This window comes from Chiloscyllium punctatum, chromosome 9, assembly GCF_047496795.1.
Source record: "Chiloscyllium punctatum isolate Juve2018m chromosome 9, sChiPun1.3, whole genome shotgun sequence".
NCBI lineage: Eukaryota > Metazoa > Chordata > Chondrichthyes > Orectolobiformes > Hemiscylliidae > Chiloscyllium > Chiloscyllium punctatum.
In genome coordinates, this window is record NC_092747.1 from 109,402,507 (window position 1) to 109,427,568 (window position 25,062).

Sequence of the window (25,062 nt, forward strand, 5' to 3'; positions counted from 1 at the left end):
ATGGTGGCTAATGTTCCTCTGGAGGAGAATAGTGGTGGGATGGTAGGTGAGGACAGGGGTGACCCTATTGCAGTTGTGGGAGGGAACAGAGGGGGTAAGGGCCGAAGTGCAGGAGATGGGTTGGACCAGGTTGAGGGCTCTGCCAACAACAATGGGAATCCTCAGTTGAAGGAGAAGGTGGACATTTCGGAGGGTCCCTTGTCGAAGTTGGCATCATTGGAACAGCGATGGAGACAGAGGAACTGGGAGAATGGAATAGAGGCTTTACAGGAAGCCAGATTTGAGGATGCATATTCCTCAGGTAGGTATAAGAGTCAGTGGGTTTCTCGTTCTCTTAGTGGTCAGTCTATCCCCAGGAATGGAAACAGAAATGTCAAGGAAGTGAAGCGAGGAGTCAGAAATAGACCAGGAGAAAGTGAGAGTAGGGTGGAAACTGGAAGCAAAACTGATGAACTTTTCCAATTCCAGATGACAGAAGGAAGTAGCACCAACGATATCATCGATATATCAGAGAAAGACTTGTGATGGGGGCCGGAATAGGATCGGAACAAGGAATGTTCCACACTCCACAAAGAGACAGACATAACTGGGGTCCACGTGAGTACCCATGGCCATCCCTCTGACCTGGAGAAAATGAGAGAAATTAAAAGAGAAATTGTTCAGGGTAAGGACAAGCTCAGCCAAGTGGAGGAGGATGGCGGTGGGAGGGGACAGTTCAGGCCTTTGCTTCAGGAAGAAGTGGAGAGCCCTGAAACCATCCTGGTGGGGGATGAATGTGTTAAGGGGATTGAACGTCCATGGTAAAGGGGGAGACAGCTGGAACCTGCAAACTGGAAATTCCAAAACTGGTGCAAAGCCTCTGAGGAATCGCGGACGTAAGTGGGCAGGGACTGGACTGGGGAGAAAAGACCAAGTCAAGGAGGAAGAGATCAGTTCTGTGGGGCAGGAGCAGGCCCAACTAATCTGTTTGTGGATTTTGGGAAGGAGGGAGAAGCGAGCAGTGTGGGGCCAGGGGACCATCAGCTTGGAGGCAGAGGAGAGATCATCAGATGAAATGAGGTTGCTGACTGTAGCTGACACAACAGCCTGATGTTCCATCATGGAGTCATGGTCCAGAGGGAGATAGGAGGAGTTATCTGAGAGCTGGCACTCAGCCTCTGCAATGTAAAGGTCAGCCGGCCAGACAACAGCTCCGCCCCTATTGTCAAGCTCAATTACAAAATCAGGATTGGATCCGAGAGCATGGAACACAGTCAGTTCCCAGGACGGTTGGCTGGAATGGTACGGGGGTCAGAGAAATTGAGGCGACCAATGTCACGTCAACAGTTCTCAAAGAACAGGTCAACTGCAGGAAGAAGGTCAGAGGGAGGGGTCCAGGTGGAAGGAGAGTGTAGGAAGTGGGTGAAGCCATCTGTGGGACAGGGAGAGGACTCTTGCCCAAAGAAATAGGCACGGAGGCAAAGGTGATGGAAGAAGAGTTCAACATTATGCCATACCCGAACTGCATTCGGTGGGGACACAGAGTGGGGCACTATGACTGCAAAACTAACATCATGTGAAATTTTTCCAAATGAAAACAAGTTGTAATCTCAAACCAGACACATCACAAATATTTGTTGACACATTTCATCAAAATTCAACCATGGCAACATTAATGCGCGAAAACATCATCACCCACATCAAAGGAGATCTTAGGAGTTACTAAACGCTTTGTCATTGAGGTAGATTGGGGGGGTGGGGTGTCTTAAAGGAGGAGGTCACTATTTTTGTAGAAACTGGTCTCTGCACGTTTCTTCTATGTTATTTGAACAGCTTCACCGTGTAATGGAGGACTGCAGAAACATTTCTGTGCAGCATCCCAAGCTAACAGAAAAATAATCACCAGAACATCCATTTGTGAAATAAGTAGAGATGTGCATCAAGGCTCAATAAGTACCTTGCAGGATTTAGCAACCGCTTTTAAAAAGTTCAAGAAACTCTGATTTAAATCTTTGACTTATGCAAAGGTAAGCACCGAATCAGTATTTAGTATAAAGAAACCACAATTCATAAGCACATTGCAATTAACGTTATCAATTCACTCGTCCAGAACTTTTTAAAAGTAAAATGAATGAATTACGTTTTAAATATTTCTCTGATGATTTTTACCTTAATAACTTTCAAATGCATTTAACATTTTCTTTGTCAGTCATCAGCCTTGCATATAATTCCCAGAGAAGTTCATTATTCTAAAAAAGCGTGATACTGTTTGAAACGGGGAGTTATGGTTTCTGTATAATTATTCTAAAGTGAATTCTGTGATTACTGCCCTAATCTATGGCTGCAATCAGACCACAGTGTACAACACAAGAACAGTGAAGTAAGCAGAAACTCCGTTAAACAATTCATGCTTTTACCTCAATCAGCACAGTCTGTATCCTAGAGTAGAGGTAGTCCTTTGTTATGGGATAAAATGTAATGTTTTGCATTACATTACAAACCATTCAGCCCAACTAATCTATGCCAGTGTTTATACTCCACAAAACTCTCCTCCTGTTGCCTCTTCCTTTCATTTAATCAACATACCCTCTATTCCTTTTGCTTTGGGTTTATCTAGCTTCCTGTTAAATGTAGCTACAATATTTGCATCCAATACTCCACGTGGTAGCAAGTCAACATTCTGGGTAAATGAAATAAAGTTGAATTCCCTGTTGAAAGTACCAGCGACTATTCCATATTTAAAACCACCAATCTTGGCCTCTTCATAAGTGGAAACATTTTCCTAATGTCCACTTAATCATACCCTTCCATCATTTTAAAGAACTCTATTTGGTATTTTGACTATAATCCCTTTTATAAATGAAAACCTGATAGATACAATTGTAACAATTCAATTACAACTTGTAATTAATTGATGATTATAATTGTGTTAGTAGGAAGGGATTACTTCGTTTCGGGTGACTTCACATTTTGAAAATACGCTTGCCGGACCTTTGATAATTTTTTACAAACAAGGAAGGAGTGGAATGCATGTACATTAACAGTGTTCTGGTACAGTTGCTTAAAAAAGCAAGTAGCAAATGTAGGATTTACCTTCTTCCATATGGCAAGAGTATGGTTAGGGAGGAAATTCTAAGATTTGGACCCAAACATAATGATTCCAGTATTTGAGAATATACTTCCTTGATTTCCAATGACTTCAATATTACCAGGGCTCACTGATACCATACTTGGTCAAGTGTTGTGATGTACAAGGCAGTTGCTCTCATCTCTGGACCTGAGCTCTTTTACCTATATTCTGACTAAAACTATAATGAGATCTGGATGTGACCCTGGCAGAACTTAAATCAAGCACCTTTAAAAAGGTTATTGGTGCGTAGGTCTGGTTGGTAGCACTATCGACAACACCCTCTATTAATTTGTTGATGGGAGTAGACTGAGAGAGTTGCATTTGTCCTGCTTTTTGTGAACGGGGCATACCCAGGCAATTTCTCATGTTGGAGAAAGTGAGCACTGCAGATGCTGGAGATCAGAGCTGAAAATGTGTTGCTGGAAAAGCGCAGTAGGTCAGGCAGCATCCATGGAGCAGGAGAATCGACGTTTCGGGCATGAGCCTGAAGAAGGGCTCATGCCTGAAACGTCGATTCTCCTGCTCCTTGGATGCTGCCTGACCTGCTGCGCTTTTCCAGCAACACATTTTCAGCAATTTCTCGTGTTGTTGACTAGATTTGGTGCAATGTCAAAGAATATGTTGAACTGAAGGAGGCCAAAACTATAGACAACAAGAGAACCAGAACATTGACTTTCCATTGTCCACAAGGTTACGGCATTTGTAAGGGATAGAATGCTAACGAGCAGGATTTCTTTGCCAAGAGAAAAATATTAATCGTTATTCTTTTTACCCTTTATATACCCACATATTCTTGTGCAACATCTATTAATCTCCCTTCTAAGACTAACAATTGGTTAGCAGCAATTGCCATTTTTGCAAGAGTGCTAAACTTTGATCATCTTTTGCACAAAGAGTATTTTACTATATCCCTTGACCTAGACTCACCAGTCAGCAGAAATAGTAGCTCCCAATCTACCCTATATATTCCTTGTTTATTTTTATTCATGGTATGTGGGCATCATTGGCAAGTCCAGCAGTTATTGGCTATCCTTAGTTGCCCCTGGCAAGCTGATTATTGAGAGTAGACTGATAGGGCAGTCATTGAGTATATTGGGTTTGTCTTGCTTTTTGTGGAACACGCATATCCAGGCAATTTCTCATGATGCTGTTTGGTGCAATGTCAAAGAAGATGTTGAATCGCTGGAAGCTACAAACTAAAGACAAGAGTGACTGGAACCTCAACTGTCCATTTACTTCAAAATAACAGGATTGAGCCTTCTTGAACCGCTGCCGTCTTTGTGATTTGGTACCCTCTCAGTACTGTTCGGAAGAGAGTCCCAAGTTTATGACCTACAGAGGATGAAGGAATGGCAATAATAGTTCCAGGTCAGAATTGTTTGTAAACATGTCACTGCAATGGCTAGAAAATTATACCCGTTAAAATTAACCACTATTTATACTGTTAATACACTAATTTTATTCCAAAATACTACGTACATTTAAGAGCCATTAATTTTGCCTTTTGTTTTCTTTTTGATTATGGTTGCTGCTATTCAGTTCCTTCCAGTCTCAATCTGGGTATCATCATCAGCCAAATCCTTTAGCTTCCCAAGTCTAAATAATACATCTCTCATTTAACTAATTTATAAATCTCACTCTAACCCTTCTTATTCTATTCACCAGGATACTGGTCCCAGCATGGTTCACATGTGTCTGACTGACTAGAACAGCACCTTCTACCTTAGCGTGTGTCCCATTCCTCTCACACCAAACTTTAAACCATGCACTTAATTCCTCAACTTGATTTGCCCGGAGTCAGTTTGCCCGTAGATCAGGGAGTAATCCTGAGATCACGGTCTTGGTGGCTTTGCTTAGTGGTTTAGCTACGATTGTTCAAAATCCTTCATCAGAACTTCCTTTCCAGTCCTATCAATATTGTTAGCACCAACATGAATGACAACAACTGCTCCCACTTAATAAGGCCCCTTGATACTCAGTCAAATGCTGCTTTGATGGCAAATGGAGCCCTTCTCACCACATCCTTGAATAAGCACATGGATGATGATGGGATAGTGTAGAGGGACGAACTGAGAATAGTTCACAGGTCGGTGCAACATCGAGGGCCGAAGGGCCTGTTCTGCGCTGTATTGTTCTATGTTCTATGTCTATATCTTACGTTCATGATTTGGAATCCATGTAAGATTCTGTAAACCCATTTTTTAGATTAGAATCAGTCTGACCATTGTGGCACAGACAGTGTCACACAGGGAAGCTCACATCTTCAATACATTATCTGGGCCAACATGACATCAATTGTTAAATTTCATTAGGGAATGTAGCTTTTAAAAAGTTTTGCAATTTACATATGAGAAAACTGAAACCAACATGTTGATTCTAAAAGATGAGAGACTTAACAAACGATCCAGGTCTTTTTCAATATATAATTTCAGTTACATCACACTGTAAACTTTTGCAATAAATTCTGTGTCTTACAATCTTATTCTCCAGAACCACCTGAAGGAGCAGTGCTCCGAAAGCAAGTGCTTCCAATTAAACCTGTTGGACTATAACCTGGTGTTGTGTGATTTTTAATCTTATGTTTATGTTTGGATCAAGGCTCCAATAAGGCCAGGAGTTAATGGGGCTGGCAAAGGCCAAAAAGAGGATCAGTGAGAAGGTTATTTGAGAGCAACTACAGCTTAATAACACCGTCGGTGATACATTCCATCACTTTGCTGAAGGCTGAGAGAGGAATTGGTAATAAGCAGTAATTGGCTGGGTTGAATTTCTGCTGCTTTTTGTGGACAGGACATACCTGGGCAATTTTCCACATTCACAAACAAAAACCAAAGTTACTGGAGAAACTCAGCAGGTCTGGCAGCATCTGTGAAGAGAAATCAGAGATAACGTTTCTAGTTTGGTGACCCTTCCTCAGAACAGGTCGTCACCAGGCCTGAAATGTTAACTCTTTGATTTCTCTGCACAGATGCTATCAGACCTGCTGACCTTTTCCAGCAACTTCGGTTTTTGTCTCTGATTTACAGCATCCACGTTTCTTTTGATTTCAGTTTTCCATATTGTCTTGTAGATGCCAGAGTTGTGGCTGTACTGGAACAACCTGGCCAGTGCATGGAAAATTCTGCAGCACGGGTCTTTAGTCCTCTTGTCGGAATGTTGTCAGGTCCATAAAATTTGTGTTATCCAGTATTGTCAACCATTTCGTGATATCACGTGGAGTGAATTGAATTTGTTGAAAATTGGTGCTGATGAGGTTGTGGACACTCTTAAGGAGGCTAAAATTGATTGTCCACCTGGCATTTTTTGCCGGAGATGGATGTGTAGGTTTCAGCCTGTTGTTTGCGCTTAAGTGCTGGACACTCCATCATTAAGGAAGGGGTAGTTTGGAGTAAAGATCAGAGTGGCGCTGGAAAAGCACAGCAGGCGAAGCAGCATCCGAGGAGCAGGAAAATTGACATTATCGGGCAAAAGCCCTTCATCAGGAAGGGCTGATGAATGGCTTTTGCCTGAGACGTCAATTTTCCTGCTCCTCGGATACTGCCTAGCCTACTGTGCTTTTCCAGCGCCACTCTAATCTTGACTCTGATTTCCAGCATCTGCAGTCCTCACTTTCACGTAGTTTGGAGTACCGTCCTCCAGTGAGTTGTTCAATTGCCACCAGCATTCAGGACTGAATATGGAGAACTGCAGAGCTTAGATTTGACATATCGATTGTTTAGCCTTGACTACTGCTTGCTGTTTCTGTTGTCTGACATTCAGGTAGTTCTCTGTTGTAGCTTCATCAGTTTGATAGGTCTGTTATATTGTGTGCCTGATGCTGTTTCTGGCATGCACTAGTGCATCTTTCATTGAGCTAGGGCTGGTCTCCAAGGTTGACTGTAATGGTAGGTCATGTGATATACTGGGCCAGGAATTTGCAGATGGTTTTTAAATACAATTCTGCTGCTGCAGAGGGCCCACAGCACATCACGGGTACCCAGTTTTGAGGTAAAATATCTGTTCAAAATTTACCCCAATTTTGCACTGTAGTGGTGCCACACAATGTAAGATATATTCAATGCGAAGTCAGGATTTTGTCACGATGATTTGCCTTGGTTACTCCTCCTGATATTCTCATAGATGGGTGCATCTGTGAGATTGAAGAGGATGAGGTCAAGCAGATTTTTCTTTTTTTTGTTCTAATATCAAAGACCCAGTCCAACAGTAATGTTTTTCAGGACTTGGCCAGCTCAGTCAACAATGGTACTATCGAGCTACTCTTGATGATGTTGTGAAAAGCGAGAATAAATCACCTCAGCCTTTAAATCCCAGGGAACACCACCTTTGTATAATCTTGTTTTGTGATTTAATCTTTGAAGCCCATATTTAATTGTATACAATGTGCCATCCAAGACCAAAATATCGTTCTGAAATGTGGTTCCCATCACTGCATTCAATTCTCCAGGTATGGTCTAGTCAGAGTTCTGGATAACGTGTAACCCCTTGTATTTGATTTCTCTCGAAGAACATGTGACCAGCCTTTTGTTGATTACTTTCTGTATCTGTCCATAGCGTTTTGATGACTTGTAACCAGTTTCCACTCCTTCAGTACAGTTACACGGTACATCTCCGTACTAATACTGGAAAATTAATTCACTCTGTAAATTAATGTAAAGTGTCTTTACATTACAAGGGGTAACATCTGCCATAATAATAAACACAAAAAATTGCAGGTGCTGGAAATCTGAAATAAAATGTGTGCTGGGGAAACATGACACCTGGCAGTATCTGGAGACAGAAAACAGAATTAACGGTTAAAGTCCATTGACCCTTCATCAAAGCTGTTTTGACAGCTTCATTCTGACTCACTGGACCCAAAATGTTCACTGTGTTTCTCTCTACAGATGTGATCTGATCTGCCATGCTCCTCCAGCACTCCGTAACATATTTTGCACCCAATTGGACCGTTGTCAGTTGTTAGAGGACTAATAATAATATATGTTTGGAATAATGATCTAGTAGATGCAAGCTCAAATCCTAACGTGACCACTGTGCTATTTACACTTGGTTAACAAATATATTGGTAATACAAAACTAGCATTGTAATAACAATGACCATGAAACTACCAAATTATTGCAAAAGCCCGGTCACCACAAACAGAATAAGGTTTCTGACTCTTAATTGACACCTGAAGCAGCCTTATATGTCATGCAACCATATTTGAGGCAATTCACCATCTGAGGGGCAACTAGGAATGGGCATTAAATGCTTGCCTAGCCACTAACAGGTACAGTACTGTGAATGAATAAAAGAAAAATCAGTTCCCCTTTGTTGCTAAAGTAAAACAATTATCTGCTATATTCTATTTATTACACATATCCCATTACTTGGGTATACTAAACATTGATTTTTAGTTTTCTTTCCAACCCACAGTTTGTGAAAACTTTGTGGCCCAGTGTAAAGGAGGTGGAAAACTGATCTAATTTAGCAAGAAATGAGAGGCTGCTAATCTTAAAAGTTAACAAATCACTTCAAACTCTTGTTATTACAAAAATTGAAATATGAAGTATACTGATAATTAGATCAACATCTGTACTTTTATATGGTTACTGTTATAATAACTTTAGCTGGTTTTTCTTTAACAATACCACCATTAACTCAAGTCAGCAGATATATAATGTGCAAGTTGTCCCAGACGTACAGAGCAATCCCATTTTTCTCAGTGCTAAAATGAATATTTACGTCTTTCCTCACTTACAAGTTGGTCCCTCATCTTTCAGCTAACAAAAACATGTTCAGGCCTAAACCGGGGCTCAATTATTCAGTTTAGAAAGATATGGTTAGGGTAATGCTCACCTTATAACTCTATGCTTGGGATTATGCAGATGGCACAGGCTATGATTTCAAGACGCAGGAGTTTAAGACATTTCTACACAGAGTGGATTATACATGATGAAGAACGCACAGGAATGGGCCCTCCTGTACTGACACCATGGATTTCACTTTTATACTCTGTGTACACATTAACTTGTTTTGGAAGTTTTTTTAAATGTCAAATTCTTCTTGCTTGCTGCAAACTGTGATAGATCACATTTACAGGACAATCAGTATTTGGTCCACCTAGTCCAGTCATACAAACCTCTTCCCACCTGACTTCATCTCACTCCAGCAGCATATTCTTTGCTCCCTCGTGTCTGTCTAGCTTCCTCTGAAATGCATTAAATCTATTCAGCTCGACACACCCAGTGATAGTGAGTCATTCATTCTCACCATCTGCTGATTAGACAGGTTTCCACTGAATTCCCTACTGAAAATCTTACATTGAGTGCCCCTAGTTTTGACTTTTCCCATAAATGGAAACACTTTCGTTGTTACCTACCATATTAAACTCAAACATAATTTTAAAGATATTGATCAGGTCATCCCTCAGTTTTCTCTTTTCCTGAGAAAGAAGTCACATCCTGTTCAATCTTTTCTGACTGTTATGGTTAGGGTTCTGGTATTACTTGATTAAATATTACACTAATTTTTAGGGATGTGCACCGGGATGCTCAGATCTCCCTTTTCATCTACAGTCCCTATCTATCACCATCCCCTAATTTGTTTTCAACCATCTGTCCATGGATCCATGCTGGAAAAGCTTAATTCAGTCCAAGAGAGAAAATTATATTCACTTTGGAGCATTAACCACACAATGTGGAGTTCAGATTTCTTCTGACATTTTAACCAATGAAGCAATGAGAGAATGCAAAAATAAAACTGAAAATAGCCAAACTGCAAACCATCAGGTTAGAAAAACTTTGAAATCTGCTTTTATCAGGTAGGCCTGAGGTTACACATATACAAATTGAAACTGCAGAGAAACAAACAAGCTGAACTTATTACAGCTGTACAAGGAGAACAAAATTTCAATTTACATACAGCAGGACAACAGTTCCAGTTTAAATAATATTAAAAACCACGCCTTTCCCCCAAAATATAAAATTTAATTAAGCTTTTCAAGGCAAATCTGATGGGAAAACTATTTAAGTTATGATTCCCCCCAAAAAAAGTATAAATGATTGCTGATAATATCCTGTCAACTTTGGCAAAAAAAAGAGACAATTGCTATGCAACATTCTATAAATCAGAACATAAAGACTGTATACATCTGGGGTATTATGTTATGACCAATATTGCACTCGATTACGTACAAGAATACAAACAAAGCACATTTGTAAAATATACTGTATATGATGCAGGAGAAGGTAATGTACCGTAATCCTGCGTCCCCTTACCAATGCTTTACTTTTTATTGAAGGCAAGGCTATAAAGCTGGTCTCTGGTGAAATTTTTACATTATTCAACATTGCACATCATGAAAATACTGTACTACAAATCCAAATGTGTACAGCAAGCTACACGCACTTGGTGATCAGACTGCCCGAGCACAGATAATTACTGTACAGTTGAATAATTACAAATGCATTTTACATTCAGGCTCATTAATGCACTGTGACAGAATACCAGGGTCACTACCAGGGCTAGGTTCACCAGTGGAAGTTGACAAAGCTACATGCATAGTGTTTTCACATGAAATACAAGACAAAGGTATCGCAACAGCACAGTTTCGTATTCCTTTGTATAAACCCATGTAAACCAGCATAGAATCTATAATACTCAACCGTTCTTTTCTTTATTAAATGGAAACTATAATTTCAAACTTTGCTGCATTGTTGCACTTGACATATATCCTATCTGAAATATACCTTCCTTATGCAATCCATTAATTTGTCATCTTTAATAATTATCTACAGGCATTAGATAAATGTAAACCAACAGCAAAAATATTGATGCTAACATTATTTTCCCATTTTTGCAATATATTAAACATACGAAGTTGATACTTTTAAGATAGATTCTTATAGCAAAGCAATGGACCCATTTCCACCACTGAGTTCTAAAAACTGTACAATAAAATGCAGACTAGCAAAGCTTCTCAGAGAACCTTGTAAAAGTCAAAGGCATTCCCTGAAGCAGAGCTTAAAATGTGCAAACATTATTTCCTTTGGCTCCACGACATAGCTGACGTCATTATCAAGACTGTCACAACTTAGTCTGATCTGTTCTCACATCTTGTGAGGCTCCAAAGTGTCCTGAGTGAATACATGCAGGAATGACTTGGTATGCTGATGATAATGTTCCACTTGTGAACTTTTACACCATGGAAGAGGAATTGGAAATACCCTGAACAGTTGTCCCAGTTGGCGTTCCGCTGATTGCGTTGAAGATGTGATATGAGTTAGGAAGAAGATTGATCTTCAATCCGTCATCCTCTGGCAAAATCTTAAAGAAAATAAAACATCAAAGGAAACTAAATTGAAGGAACACAGCCTGGCAGGGAATTTTCACAAAGGCTTTAGGAAGCAACAAGCAGTTTATTTCACTTGCACAACCTTTTCTTAAAAGCACAATTCAATTTGCAGATTAACTTTCAGTATGCTGTGCGCGTGCGCACACATACACACACACACACACTCACACACATGTCATGCACTTCCAGTGTTCACAACAGGGATATTACCATCCAATCTGCTCACGATATGTGAGGGCAGCGTTCAGAGAAACAGAAAATGAGAAAATACACTGGTTAGTTTTCATTTGCACACAATTCACAGGATCTGCAATCTTATATCCTAGAGATACAGGCTATTGTATAAATTAGGTTTCAGATGCCTGCATGCTCATAGGATTGACCATTAACATGTTCATGAGGACAGCTGTGATCATAATGCACTTTATTGGGTTCTTTCTTTAAAACTTAGGAAGCAAATATAAACGTTGAGCGGGGATTTCCTTTTCTAGATTTTAATAGAAATGGCTGCAGGAATGTTAACAATGCAGAAATTGGAATTAATAAATTTCCACTTAACTCAAGGCACCTGTTATGTTTTATATCAGGCTTCATTTTGCCTGCTTAAACTGATCGTTAGATACCTGGAGAGCTATTAATTCAAAATGATCTTCCCTTGGAATTCACAATAAAAGAAAATCACTAAATCTGAATGACAACAAAACATCTTTTGACCATATCTAAATTTTATCTTGAGGAAAAAAGAAAATAGTTTGGAAATGCACACAAAAGTCTAAACATTATTACACTCTGATGGGAGTACACTTTTTGACTAGGATTATGTTAAAAAATAATTACTTTGTCATCATGTCTTATGTGCTGCATGTTCTCCATTCCCATTATCCCCACCCAATTACAATCCCCAGTTATGACCGACAGTAAGGCCATTTGCTCTGGGCTTTGGCCATTGCTAGTTGATAAGAAATGTCCAAGAATGTTCACAGTCATCTACCTTCACTGCCTATGGAAAGGTGCAGAGTCGAGGCATGTTGACAAAGACAAAGTTGAAACTGGCAATTTGCTTATTTATACTTAAATAAAAAACACATAAGTTGTTACGATCATCAAATCAGACCGACCAAAGTAGGACCAAGAAACTGATAAGGGGGAATACAGTAGAATGGGAGAGTAAAAGAGAAACAAAAAACTTATGACAATTTGCAAAATTATGTAAAAAGGCTAATTATGTAAAAAGGATTAGCAAAACTAAATGCGGTTCCTGAGACAGGCAAAGACATCAAAAAGAATACGGGAAATGAGGAAATTCAGATGTTAAGCAAATGTTTTGTGCCTATTCTACAGAAAGAACACAAAGTGTATTCTGCTTTTCTGTATTTGTTATCAAAATAGACAGTTTCACATTTCTCCAGGTTATTGCATATCAGTCACTTGCCCACTTATTTAAAAGCACAGTACTGCACAGGATGCTAGAGATTGCAAATAAGAACAAAATTTAGGAGAAGCTCAATAGGTCGAGCAGCATCTATGAAAAAAGTTAACAATGTAAGTCTCATCAGAATTCAATTCCAAAGAAGTCTTGCATTGGACGCCAAAGTTAACTCGGTTTCTCCCTTCACAGATGCTGCCAGACCTGTTACATTTCTCCAGCATTTTGATCTTACTCCATTCACTATGAAATTATCTCTTCGTAACCTCTTTGTACTCTCCTCTCAGCTTACATCTTCACCTAACTTTACATCATCAGTAAACATGATCATATCACAACTGATCCATCCTCTTACTAATGAATACAGATTGTAAATAGCTGAGTTTATTGCATGGATCCTTGACATACTTTATATAAATTTTATAATGCAGGAGGATCTTTGGAAAGCAATCATAATTAAGTTAAAATGCAGGTACAGCAGCCAATTGGGAAAACAAATAGTACATTAGCCTTTATTACTAGGTTGTTGCTGAACAATGTGAAAGAAGCTTTTCTGTAAATGGACAGGGCATTAGTGAGACCACATATGGAATATTATATACAATTTTGTCTCCTTACCCAATGAAAAATATTTATATCTTAGAAGGAACATAACAAAGATTCATGAGTTTAATTCCTGGGATGAGAGGATGAAGAACATGAAAAAATGAAGCAAACGAAGGAAAAGGGAATTGAAGGCTCTGTTGAAAAGGTTTGGTGAAAGTGCTGACAAAAACATGAACACCAACATGGACAGACCAGTGGGGCTGAATGGCCTGTTTCCATGCTGTAAATACTATGTAAATACTTCAAAGGCCAACAGAAAAGGGTGATGGAGAGATACTTTAAATATAAAATGCTGCCCTCATTCATGCTGTCAGGAAATTTGTTATTAAGTGCCAGCAAAAGGGAGAAAATCAGAATTTGCAAATTCACAAGATAGGGTGAATCTTGCTGCCCTGGGTTCGAGCCAGCAGTTATTGTAATGTTGATGAGAAAGAGAGAGACTCCCCTGCCGTCCCAAGTGTTTTCTCTTGTAGATTGCAAGTTCAGTACCATTCTGTACTTGACACAGTCTCTTCTTTTAACAGAGCACTTTAAAGGGCTGAGAATCAGATTCAAAGTCAGCTGCAGCTCAGTTGGCAGCATATTAACCTCTGAGTCACACGTTCCTGACTTTAAATCAACTTCTGGGTTTGAACGTAAAAGTCAAAGTTGTCAATCGAGTGTAGCACCCAGGGGGGATTGCACTGTCAGAGATGCTGTTCGATACACAAGATTCTAAATTCAGGACTGAATGCCAGCTTGGTGGATGCATAACATTTCACGCCACAATGTCATTGTGAAGAACGGCAAGGAGATATCCCTGATGAAATCACCTTCACTCTGCACCTTCATCTACGCACTCTCAGCTACCTTCTCCCTCCCCAGCCCCCCACCATTTATCTCTCAGCTCCCCCGGCCCACAAGCCTCATTCCTGATGAAGGGCTCTTGCCCGAAACGTTGATTCTCCTGTTCCTCGGATGCTGCCTGACCGCTGTGCTTTTCCAACATAACACTCTCGACTTTGATCTCCAGCAGCTGCAGTCCTCACTTTCTCCTAGTGTTTAACCCTCTGTCAATATCATTAAAAATATGGACAATGCAGTCTGTGGAAACATTCTGCTGCCATAGTCATAGATTCATACAATATCAAAACAGACCCTTCGGTCCAAATTGTCCACATCGATCATGTTTCCAATCTAAACTAGTGCCACCTGCATGCATTTGGCCCATATCCCTCCAAACCTTTCCTATTCGTGTGCTTATCCAAATGTCTTTTAAACTTTCAAACTGTACCCACATCTACCACTCCCTCTGACAGTCCATTCCGCATGCGAACCACTCTGTGTAAAAAAGTTGCCCTTCTTGTCCTTTTTAAAATTTCCTCCTCTCACCTTAAAAATATGCCCGCTTGGTTTGAACTCCCCTACTCTAGGGGCAAGACTCCTGTTATTCACCTTATCCATGTCCCTCATAATTTTACAAACCTCTACAAGGTCACTTCTCAAACTCCTGCACTCCAGTGAGAAAAGTCCCAGCCCAGCCAGCCTATTTTTATAACTCAAACCGTTCATAGTGGTTAGCACTGCTGCCTGACAGCACTAGGGACCCAGGCTCGATCCCACCCTTGGGTGACTGTTTGGGTGGAGTTTGTACATTCTCCCCCGTATCTGCGTGTGTTTCCTCTGGGTGCTCCGGTCCAAAGATGTGCAGGTTAGGTGGATTGGTCATGCTAAATTGCCTACAGCAGGAGATAGTGAGGACTGCAGATGCTAGACAGTCAGAGTTGATAAAGTGTAGCGCTGGAAAAGCACAGCAGGTCAGGCAGCATCCATGGAGCATTGCTTCATGCCCAAAATGACAATGGTCTTGCTCCTCAGATGCTGCCTGACCTACTGTGCTGCTTCCAGTGCCACACTTTGTTGAAATTGTCCATAGTGCCCAGGGATATACAAGGTAGGTGGATTAACCATGGGAAATACATGGGTACAGGGATAGGGTAGGTCTGGGTGGGATGCTCTTCCAAGGGACAGTGTGGATTCAATGGACCGAATGACTTGTTTCTACACTGTAGGGATTCTATGAGGAAGAAAGTGGAATGAACTGCCAGAAGAAGTGGCAGATGCAGATACAGTTACAATATTTAAAAGAATTTTGGACAGGACAGGAAAGATTTGAAGGGATATGGGTCAAATGCAGGCAACTGGAAATGGTTTACGTTTGGGAAACTTGGTCAGCACAGATAAGTTGGGCCGAAGGGGCTGTTTCTGTGCTGTATGACTCTATTGGTTCTGTTGTTTAACAACCTTGGTAAAAATCTTAGGACTGTCTCTTTCTCCACATACTGGACCTAAAGCAGCTTACATTGCACTTTCATTGAGATATGAAACACAAATAGCCACTAAACTAGCCCCTCTCTTGCTACCTTAGTATTCTCAAACAATACAAATCCCAGCATGAGATGTGGAAGATGCCAAGATTCTACAGCTGTCAAGAAGCTGAGAGTGTAATGTTCTTCCATCATGTGTGGTGAAGTCACAAACTATGCGCTGAATTTTTGTTGCTGCTACTCCCAGCAAAAAAAATGTAAATATGCTGAAAAGGAAATGGGGTGCAGCAATTTTCGCTCTGAGCTGTATAGTCATGCAGCAACCCACAGGTCCTGCACAGGTCACATACCGGCCGACTCCTTCAAATTACGACCATCTTAGGGAGCACACAGAAAACATGCACAGCGGGCCTGCATTTAAAGGAAATTACCCAAACTTACAAAAGAAAATTATTAGATGAAAAGCGAGTGCTCAGAATGTCATTGTAGTGACTCATTGGAGGAAATCTCCTCGGGTTTTGTGATGGAGAACCTGGAACATATTGCCCTGGTGACCACTATTCAACACCTTGAGCCTATTCCAAATGCTCGCCTGGCTTGTCTTCCATCTTTGTCTACCCTCTAAACACAAGCTCATCAAAAACTCTGATCCCATCTTAATCATTCCATCAGTGACTTCAAGTACCTTGGACTTAAAAACCTGGAATTTCCTTCCCTAAACTGAAGGAACCCCCTGAAAAGTGTCAGTGTCATGTTAGGTTATAAACTCTTGCGATATTGGAGATATACACCAAAGTCTAAAACACTAAAGGTCGCCTTTTAAAATAACAGTGCCTGGTATCATTTCACTCTAGTGCAATGTAGACACCTTCACCATATTTTATGCTGACATTTATACAGTTCATTTATTTTACAAATCAATCTTGTCAATTCCTGCAATTGCTATGCACGTACTCTGTTAGGTATATAAAGAATTCAATTTCAGATATTACTGTGCAAACACACCGCTGAATTCCACATGCCTTAACACTTAAAGAAGAAACTAACTATCCAGCTTCAATGATCCTCATACAATGTACAAACTGGAAAACAAAACTAACTAACCACACAAAGAATCAAATGTGGAATTAACGACACTAAGCTGTTCTCAGCAGAAACTGAGTATTTACAAGTATGGAACTGGAGGGTCAAATTGTCTTTGTTTTTTAGGCACTACAGAACTGACTGATGCATGTCATGATGACCTTTGGGAACAGGATCACTGATCAATAAATTTAGAATATGTGGGTTGCTTTTGTTTGCTCTTTTTCTATTCCTTTGACTTTCAGTAACTTTTCCTGCACTGAAACAGAAGGATAAAGCAAATTTTCTTTCCTCCAAGGAAGCAGTTCAGTTTGGAGTCATCGTACATACACATGATATGATACTAACCTTGATATTAAAATTACATAGTCATTCATTCCCTTCCACACAAAAAATTACGAAACAATTTGTGAGATGGCAACTAATCTGCAAAGCCCACTGAACCAGATTTATGACAAGCCCCAGAATTTCCCATTATCCACACGGATGTGTTCAGGCTCTTGTGTTCAGAAGGAAAGAACACAGAGAAAGCAGGTTAATGTGAATCTCTAATGAAACAAGAAGGTTTGGCTGAAGCAAATAAATGTGACAGAAAATTAATCTTTTTAAGTGAGAGCCAAGATGGCACCCAGTATCAGGGCTTTGGCCACAGACATACTAATCCTACATACTGGACATTGTCTGACTTTACTTGGATAACTGATGATCTGACTATGAGAAGGTAGAGAGTCTTCCTTGCCAGAAAGTAGAAGGGTATGTCAACTGCCACTGATAACTTCTCCCAGTATCACGAACTGTGTTTCTTCTTAATACAAAGGAGAAATTTGCATGGTTCTGGTGAAAAAGGAAGAGTTTGGGACCAACCATACAGTTCTTACAAAATGCTCGCACAGACACGATGGCCTGGAGGACTTCCTTCAGTGCTGAGAGATTTACAAGATGAGGCAATGATTCTATTTGTATGTAGAAGCTGAATGAATGGGTAATGAAACTGCCTTGCTTTTGATCTTAGTAGCGTTGTATACTCTAATTTATAACAGAACCCAATATGTTAACCTCCTCTTACAATCAAGTACTTAACATATGGTTATTCGGATTTAAATTTTAAAGCAACATTGTCCTTTAATTATTTCCTCGAGACAATGTAAAAAATTAATCCTCTGAGGTAGGTTTTGCTCTGTGCCAATCTTACCTGTTCATGCATGATGTCAGAGAGCTCCCGAACCATTTCTCTATAGTTTGCCTTCATTTCCTCTTGATATTCAACCTGATCTTCTTTGATCAAACGCTCATTTACAATCAAGGCTTGCCCACAAGCCTCAACAAATTGCCTGGGAACACAGAAAGCAACCTGTCAATGTGCAGATGATTTGACGTTAAGGCAAGATGACTCTTGCCCTTCTCACAAGGGGGATGAAATACATGGATAGGAAAGCTTTGCAACTGCTAAATGGGCTTTGGTGAGATTCCACTAGGAGTACTGGGAACACGTCTAGCTTGCATAGTTAGGATATGCATACATCAAAAGCAATATAATGAAAGTTCAATCAGTTGATTCCTGGGATGAGGGTTGCCCTCTGATGAGGGGCTGAATGAATGGATCTTATGCTCTCTGGAATGGTGATCTCATTGATACATACAAGATTATGAAGGCTTGACATGGAGGGCTGGAGGCTGACTTGCTCCTTGCAAGCAGAACCTGTGAGCCATAACACATTGTAGTGGGACCTCCACTCTTAACTTGGGTCAAATCTGATTGGGCAGCAGCTCCATTACTCCCAGCCATGCCAGAGCTCAGTTGCGGGCACTGGTGGCACCTCAGCAAGTGAAGCAAGGAACATCATGGCATCCCTGGGAAAATATGTCCAAGGTTTTAGGATGGGAAGGAATCCTAGAGCAGGGGATGGTGACAGAGGAAGAAAATCAGGGCTTCTGTCAATTAGGCGGTGCTGAATTGACAGAATTCAGGGTATTAGGTGCCGCTAATACCCCTGAATAAACTGTCCCCTCCTTCCTTTACTCTGAGGCATTTAAAACCAGCCTGGTGACTTCTTCCAAACAGTCCCCACGAGCTCTACATTGGCACCGGCTGTGTATTGTTCAGGTCATTAAGATCGATGATGCGCATTATTAACCTTGATGCATTTAGAGTCATTGAGATGTACAGCACGGAAAGAGACCCTTTGGTCCAACCTGTCCATGCCAACCAGATATCCCAACCCAATTTACTCCCACCTGCCAGCATCCAGCCCATATCCCTCCAAACCCTTCCTATTCATATACCCATCCAGATGCCTTTTAAATGTTGCAATTGTACCAGCCTCCACCACTTCCTCTGGCAGCTCATTCCATACACGTACCACCCTCTGCGTGAAAAGGTTGGCCCTTAGGTCTCTTTGATATCTTTCCCCTCTCACCCGAAACCTATGCCTTCTAGTTCTGGACTCCCCTACCTCAGGGAAAAGACTTTGTCTATTTATCCTATCTATACCCTCAGTTTTCTAAACCTCTATAAGGTCACTCCTCAGCCTCCGACGCTCCAGGGAAAACAGCCCCAGCCTGTTCAGCCTCTCCCTACAGTTCAAATCCTCCAACCCCGGCAACATCCTTGTAAATCTTTTCTGAATCCTTTCAAGTTTCACAACATCTTTTCAATAGGAAGGAGATCAGAATTGCACGCAATATTCCAACAGTGGCCTAACCAATGTCCTGTACAGCTGCAACATGACCTCCCAACTCCTGTACTCAATACTTTGACCAATAAAGGAAAGCATACCAAACGCCTTCTTCACTATCCTATCTACCTGCAACTCCACTTTCAAGGAGCTGTGAACCTGCACTCCAAGGTCTCTTTTTTCAGCAACACTCCCTAGGACCTTACCATTAAGTGTATAAGTCCTGCTAAGATTTCTTTCCCAAAATGCAGCACCTCGCATTTATCGGAATTAAACTCCATCTGCTACTTCTCAGCGCATTGGCCCATTTGGTCCAGATCATGTTGTAATGAGAGGTAACCTTTTTCGCTGTCCACTACACCTCCAATTTTGGTGTCATCTGCAAATTTACTAACTGTACCTCTTATGCTCGCATCCAAATCATTTATGTAAATGACAAAAAGTAGAGGGCCCAGCACTGATCCTTGTGGCATTCCACTGGTCACAGGCCTCCAGTCTGAAAAACAACCCTCCACCACCACCCTCTGTCTTCTACCTTTGAGCCAGTTCTGTATCCCGTGAGATCTAACCTTGCGAACCAGTCTCCCATAGGGAACCTTGTCGAATGCCTTACTGAAGTCCATATAGATCACATCTACTGCATCAATCCTCTTTGTTCCTTCTTCAAAAAACTCAATCACGTTTGTGAGACATGATTTCCCATGCACAAAGCCATGTTGACTATGCGTAATCAGTCCTTGCCTTTCCAAATACATGTGCATCCTGCCCCTCAGGATTCCCTTCAACAACCTGCCCACCACCGACGTTCTTTGAATATGGTGAGGGTGTAGCTGGTTTTGGCTCCTGCCCATCCCTTGGACTATGAGGATGAGCACCTGGGTTCTGTAAACACAGCTGATAAGGGCACAGTAAAAGCCAACCTGACATTTGCACAATCTGGAACACAAGCACAGAGTTTCAGAATAAGGGGACATCATACTGGTTTGAGATGAGGAGAAATTGCTTCACTCAGATAGTTGCGACTCTTTGGAATTCTCGAGCCGCGGGAGGTTGTGGATGCTCCGACATGGGTTTATTTCAGCCTGAAATAGACAAGCTCTGGGCCAATCATGGAAGGGGGCAGGAAAGTAGAGTTGAGGTGAAGATTTGTTCTGATTGTATTACAGGGTGGAGGAACTGGACAGTCCATTTCGGCTCCTAGTTCTTGTTATCTTCAATCCCAAGAGTGATTGGCATCCAATTAACTTGTCCCCTTCTGTAATATAACAACTCTGAAATGCTGGGACTACCTGAACACTTCCTTCAGTTGTTTCACTTTGTTGTCTGGATACTTTTTCACATTGGCCTCTTCTAGGAATGCCCGGGCATACGCTAATGGCCCAGCATTGACCTACAGGAATAAGTAAAGAAACACTATGTTCATTATTGTGTGACAGCAATAACTGGAGCAAAGCCTACGCTATTTCTTATCTGAAACACGTCACAGATGGTTAGCAAAGCCTCTTACCATTCATACATAATGTTTTCTTGATATATAGATTATATACATATCTAATATATATTTCTCACTACCACACTATATATTTGCACCTACGTCTGGCCTAGATCTACCTAAATAAAAATAGACGTGTATTTATACAGTACCTTCCATGAACAGCAGACATCTTGAAGTAGCCACATGTGGCCTCTGTCATAAAGCAGGAAACGCAGCAGTCAATCTGCACACTACAAGCTCCCACAACAATGCGATAATAACTAGGTGATGTGCTCTTGTGATATTGACTGAGGAACAGACATTGACCAGGACACCATGGAGAACTTACCCTGCTCTTCAAAATACTGATCTTTTACATGTTCCCAAAGGGGCAGATCGGGCTTTGGCTTAGCAGCTCACTTAAAACGACGCTTTGTGGCGCACTCCCTCATCACTGCTCTGGTAATGTGCTCTGATTTTTGAGCTCAAGTCCTGGGGTCGAACTTGGAGCAGTAGAGTCATTACATCACAGGAGGAGGCCATTTGGCCCATGCAGTCCATCCTGGTACTCCAATCCAAACAGTCCCACTCCCCCACTCTCTAAGTCCCACCGCCCGACACCAAATTCACTGCCCATCCAGTTTGTTGCTAAGACTACTGCTGCCTCAGGTGACACTGACCACATCAGCAGCAGTTTCCATGAATCAGGACATTATGTCTCAGGGCATGTGTGCCACCAATGACATTACATAGAGACCCACATAAATACATATTAAAAAGAGTTGTCTCACCCCTTGTGTCGTCTCTATTCCAATTATAGTTCATACGTCTTTAAAATATATTCTTAAAATTGTCACTTCATTTCAAAATTTGTTATGGAGAATTCATGTCTGTACTGCTAACATTACTGATAACAGACAGAAACTTATTTGTTGCCATACACAGGCAGTTACCGAAAAACTAAAACATTATAGGGACTTGTCAGGTCAGAGGGACTGGAACTAGGGGACAGAGTTAAAAAATAAAGGCTGACCTGACGATGGAGGTGAACAAACATTTCTTCTCTCAAAAGGACTGTGTGTCTGTGGAACTCTTTTACTTAGAGAATGGTGGACAAAGAGTCAATGAATATTTTTAAGGCAGATGTATATGGACTTATCTGTTAGTCAAGAATCTCAGGTTATTAGGGGACAGGTCAGAGTGTGGAGTTGTAGCTATGATCAGATTAGCCATGATCTTATTGAATGGTCAAGCAAGCTCAAGGGGCTGAATGGCCTACCTCTGTTCCTGATTCAATGTGCATAACTCCCTTACTGTTGCTGTTAACACTCATCTCTCTGTCTCACTGTTCGAACTCTTTGTTACTTCCACACCGGATATGGTTCTTTCTTCTCTCTACATCCATCCCCATATAATGCTCACAAAGACATTATTCTCTAGGCTTTATGATGAATAATTGAATGGCTGCAAGTCTAGGCTGGTAGATACATCACACCCAGCCTGTAAATCCCAAATATATTCTTGTTCATTTCCCCACTTGCTGGAATTAATTAGTTTGCTCGGAATTCACCCTGATTGCACTATAAGCTAAAACAACCCGAGGAATGGGGGAGTTACATACAGAAGAGAATTTGAGCCAAAATCGCTCATGTTCATTTGTCTTATCAGACATCACTCACAAAATTGGCATCAGTTCCTTTGTCTAAATTATGAGATTCCACCAATTCCAATGCTTTTAGGGTGGCTCTTCAAACTGCAATCAATTTCCCAGGTGCACATGCAAGCTTTTTTTAAGAATGGATTCCTTACAGTGCGGAAACATGCCATTCGGCCCAACAATTCCACACCGACTTTCTGAAGAGGAGCCCACCCAGACCCATTCCCTGAACCTATAACTCCATATTTATCTCTGACTAATGCACCTAACCTACACATCCCTGAACACTATGGGCAATTTAGTATGGCCAATTCACCTAACCTGCATATTTATGGATAGTGGGAGGAAATCGGAGCACCCAGAGGAAACCCATGCAGACCTGGGGAGAATATGCAAACTCCACACAGACATTCACCCGAGGTTGGAATCGAACCCAGTTCCTGGCGCTGGGAGGCAGCAGTGCTACCCACTGAGCCACCATGCCACCCAGGAAACTGACGAGACCAGTTAAGGTGGTTCAGTAACTAACCACTGAAATTGAAGCAAATTTTGTGCACAAATTTTCAACTGCACCCAAAGTGGAATCTTTAATTCCATTCTATATTTATATACAAGAAAGGATAGTCACCTGCACGATGACACTGCCTTGGAGTTTCAGTTGCAACTTAATCATATCCACATCTGAGGAGGAGCATAATATTTGTAGCTCGGTCACTTTATTACCCATTTCATCAATTGCCACCTCAATGGGATTCATATCCACATGCTGCTGGTACATGACAGGGATGCGCTTTTTCACGTAGGGAAAGCAGTGAGTAGCTAATGAAGAGAGAACATAATTTCCATCAGAAACATTCTATCAAACAGTGACATTGCAAAATCATTTATGAGTGGCATATTACTTCACTAACTTGTGAATGAAAGATATTCCCAGGTGGACATACAAATGCAGCTAATTACTTTCTGCAGGCTATCTTCAACACAGATGCCATTCACATATCTAGCATTCCAAATATTGCAAATTATTCCAGAATGGGAAGAGATATTAGGAGAGGTGACTGAACACTTGCTCAAACAGTTTGGTTTTAAGGGCTTCTGAGGGTCAGGCAGAGAGACAAGAGGTTTTACACAATTAAGTCACAGACCAACCACAATCCCAGTGAACGGTCAATACAGTGACAGAATTAGGGAAAAATTATTGACAGGTAATTTTATTCTGAATGCTCAGGATATGCACTATAATTTCAGGCTATGTAGTCACCAGCTCTCCTGATGGTAAGGTATACAGACAGACTAGTGTAAGAAAGTTACTAGCAATGCTACTTCAGCCATCCCAAATTAACATGCAGTATAAAGAAAAAAACAACCACCTCCATATGAGAACTTCAAATGTAATTAAATGTCTCAAGGAGATTTGTAAAGCAAAATTTAACAATGAACCACATAAGGGAGCAGACAGTGGAGTAGCAATATTGTCACTGGCCTAGAAATCCAGAAACCCAGGCTAATGGACTGGTTTGATTCCCATCGGTTGGTGGTGAAACTGGAGATCAAACAATACAAGTCTGGAATTACCATTAGCCCAACAAAATCCTATCTGGTTCAATAATGTCCTTTAGGGATTGAAATCATCTGTCCTTACCCAGTCTGGCCTAAATGTGACTCCAGACTCACAGCAAAGTGGTTGATTCATAGCTGCCCTTTGAAATGGACAAGTAAGCCACTCTCTTGTATCTAACTGCTACAAAGTCGGAAAGAAGGAAAGAAACCAGCTGGGCCTCAGAGTATCATCAAAGCCCCAGAAATAACAGTAGCACACAGTCGGGCCAATCCAGTAAAGTCCTCATTATTACACCTGGGGGCTTGTGCCAAAATTGTTAGAGATGTTCCACTGACTAGTCAAGCAACAGCCTGACAGTCATTCACATGGTATCATACCGGAGAGAAAAGGGCCCAGCATGATGGCTCAGTGGCTAGCGCTGCTGCCTCACAGCACCAGGGATGCGGGTTCGATTCTACCCTTGGGTAACTGTGTGGTATCTGCACATTCTACCTGCATCTGTGTGGGTTTCCTATAGGTGCTCTGGTTTCCTCCCACAGTTCAAAGATGTGCATTTTGGGCGGACTGGCCACACTAAATTGCCCTATAGTATCCAGGGATGCACAGCCTAGGTGGATTGGCCATGGGAAATGTAGGGTTATGGGGACAGGGTAGGTAATGGGGTCATCTGGGTGGGATGTTCTGTAGAGTCTGGGTGCAGACTTGATGGGCTAAATGGCCTGCTTCCACACTGTAGGGATTATATAATGATTACCATGCCTGAGCTGGCAGCATAGTGGTATGTAGTTGGCAGTGACCTGCTTTGGGAATCTTCAACATTGACTCTGAATCT

The 25,062-nt window shown here is 41.2% G+C and overlaps 1 protein-coding gene across 15 annotated transcripts in view; it reads right to left on the reverse strand.

Annotated features, from left to right (window-relative positions):
- Window positions 1–9,875: 9,875 nt before the first annotated feature.
- LOC140481586 (dedicator of cytokinesis protein 9-like) overlaps window positions 9,876–25,062 on the reverse strand; it is a 342,162-nt gene continuing 326,975 nt past the window's right edge. For all 15 annotated transcript variants that reach the window (XM_072578032.1, XM_072578034.1, XM_072578030.1 and 12 more), the window contains 4 exons: window positions 23,298–23,488; window positions 20,828–20,928; window positions 18,056–18,194; window positions 9,876–11,414 (listed from right to left, as the gene is read on the reverse strand). In XM_072578032.1, the coding sequence (XP_072434133.1) occupies window positions 11,286–11,414; window positions 18,056–18,194; window positions 20,828–20,928; window positions 23,298–23,488 (560 nt within the window). In that variant the 3' untranslated portion in view covers window positions 9,876–11,285. The remainder of the gene's footprint in view (window positions 11,415–18,055; window positions 18,195–20,827; window positions 20,929–23,297; window positions 23,489–25,062) is intronic.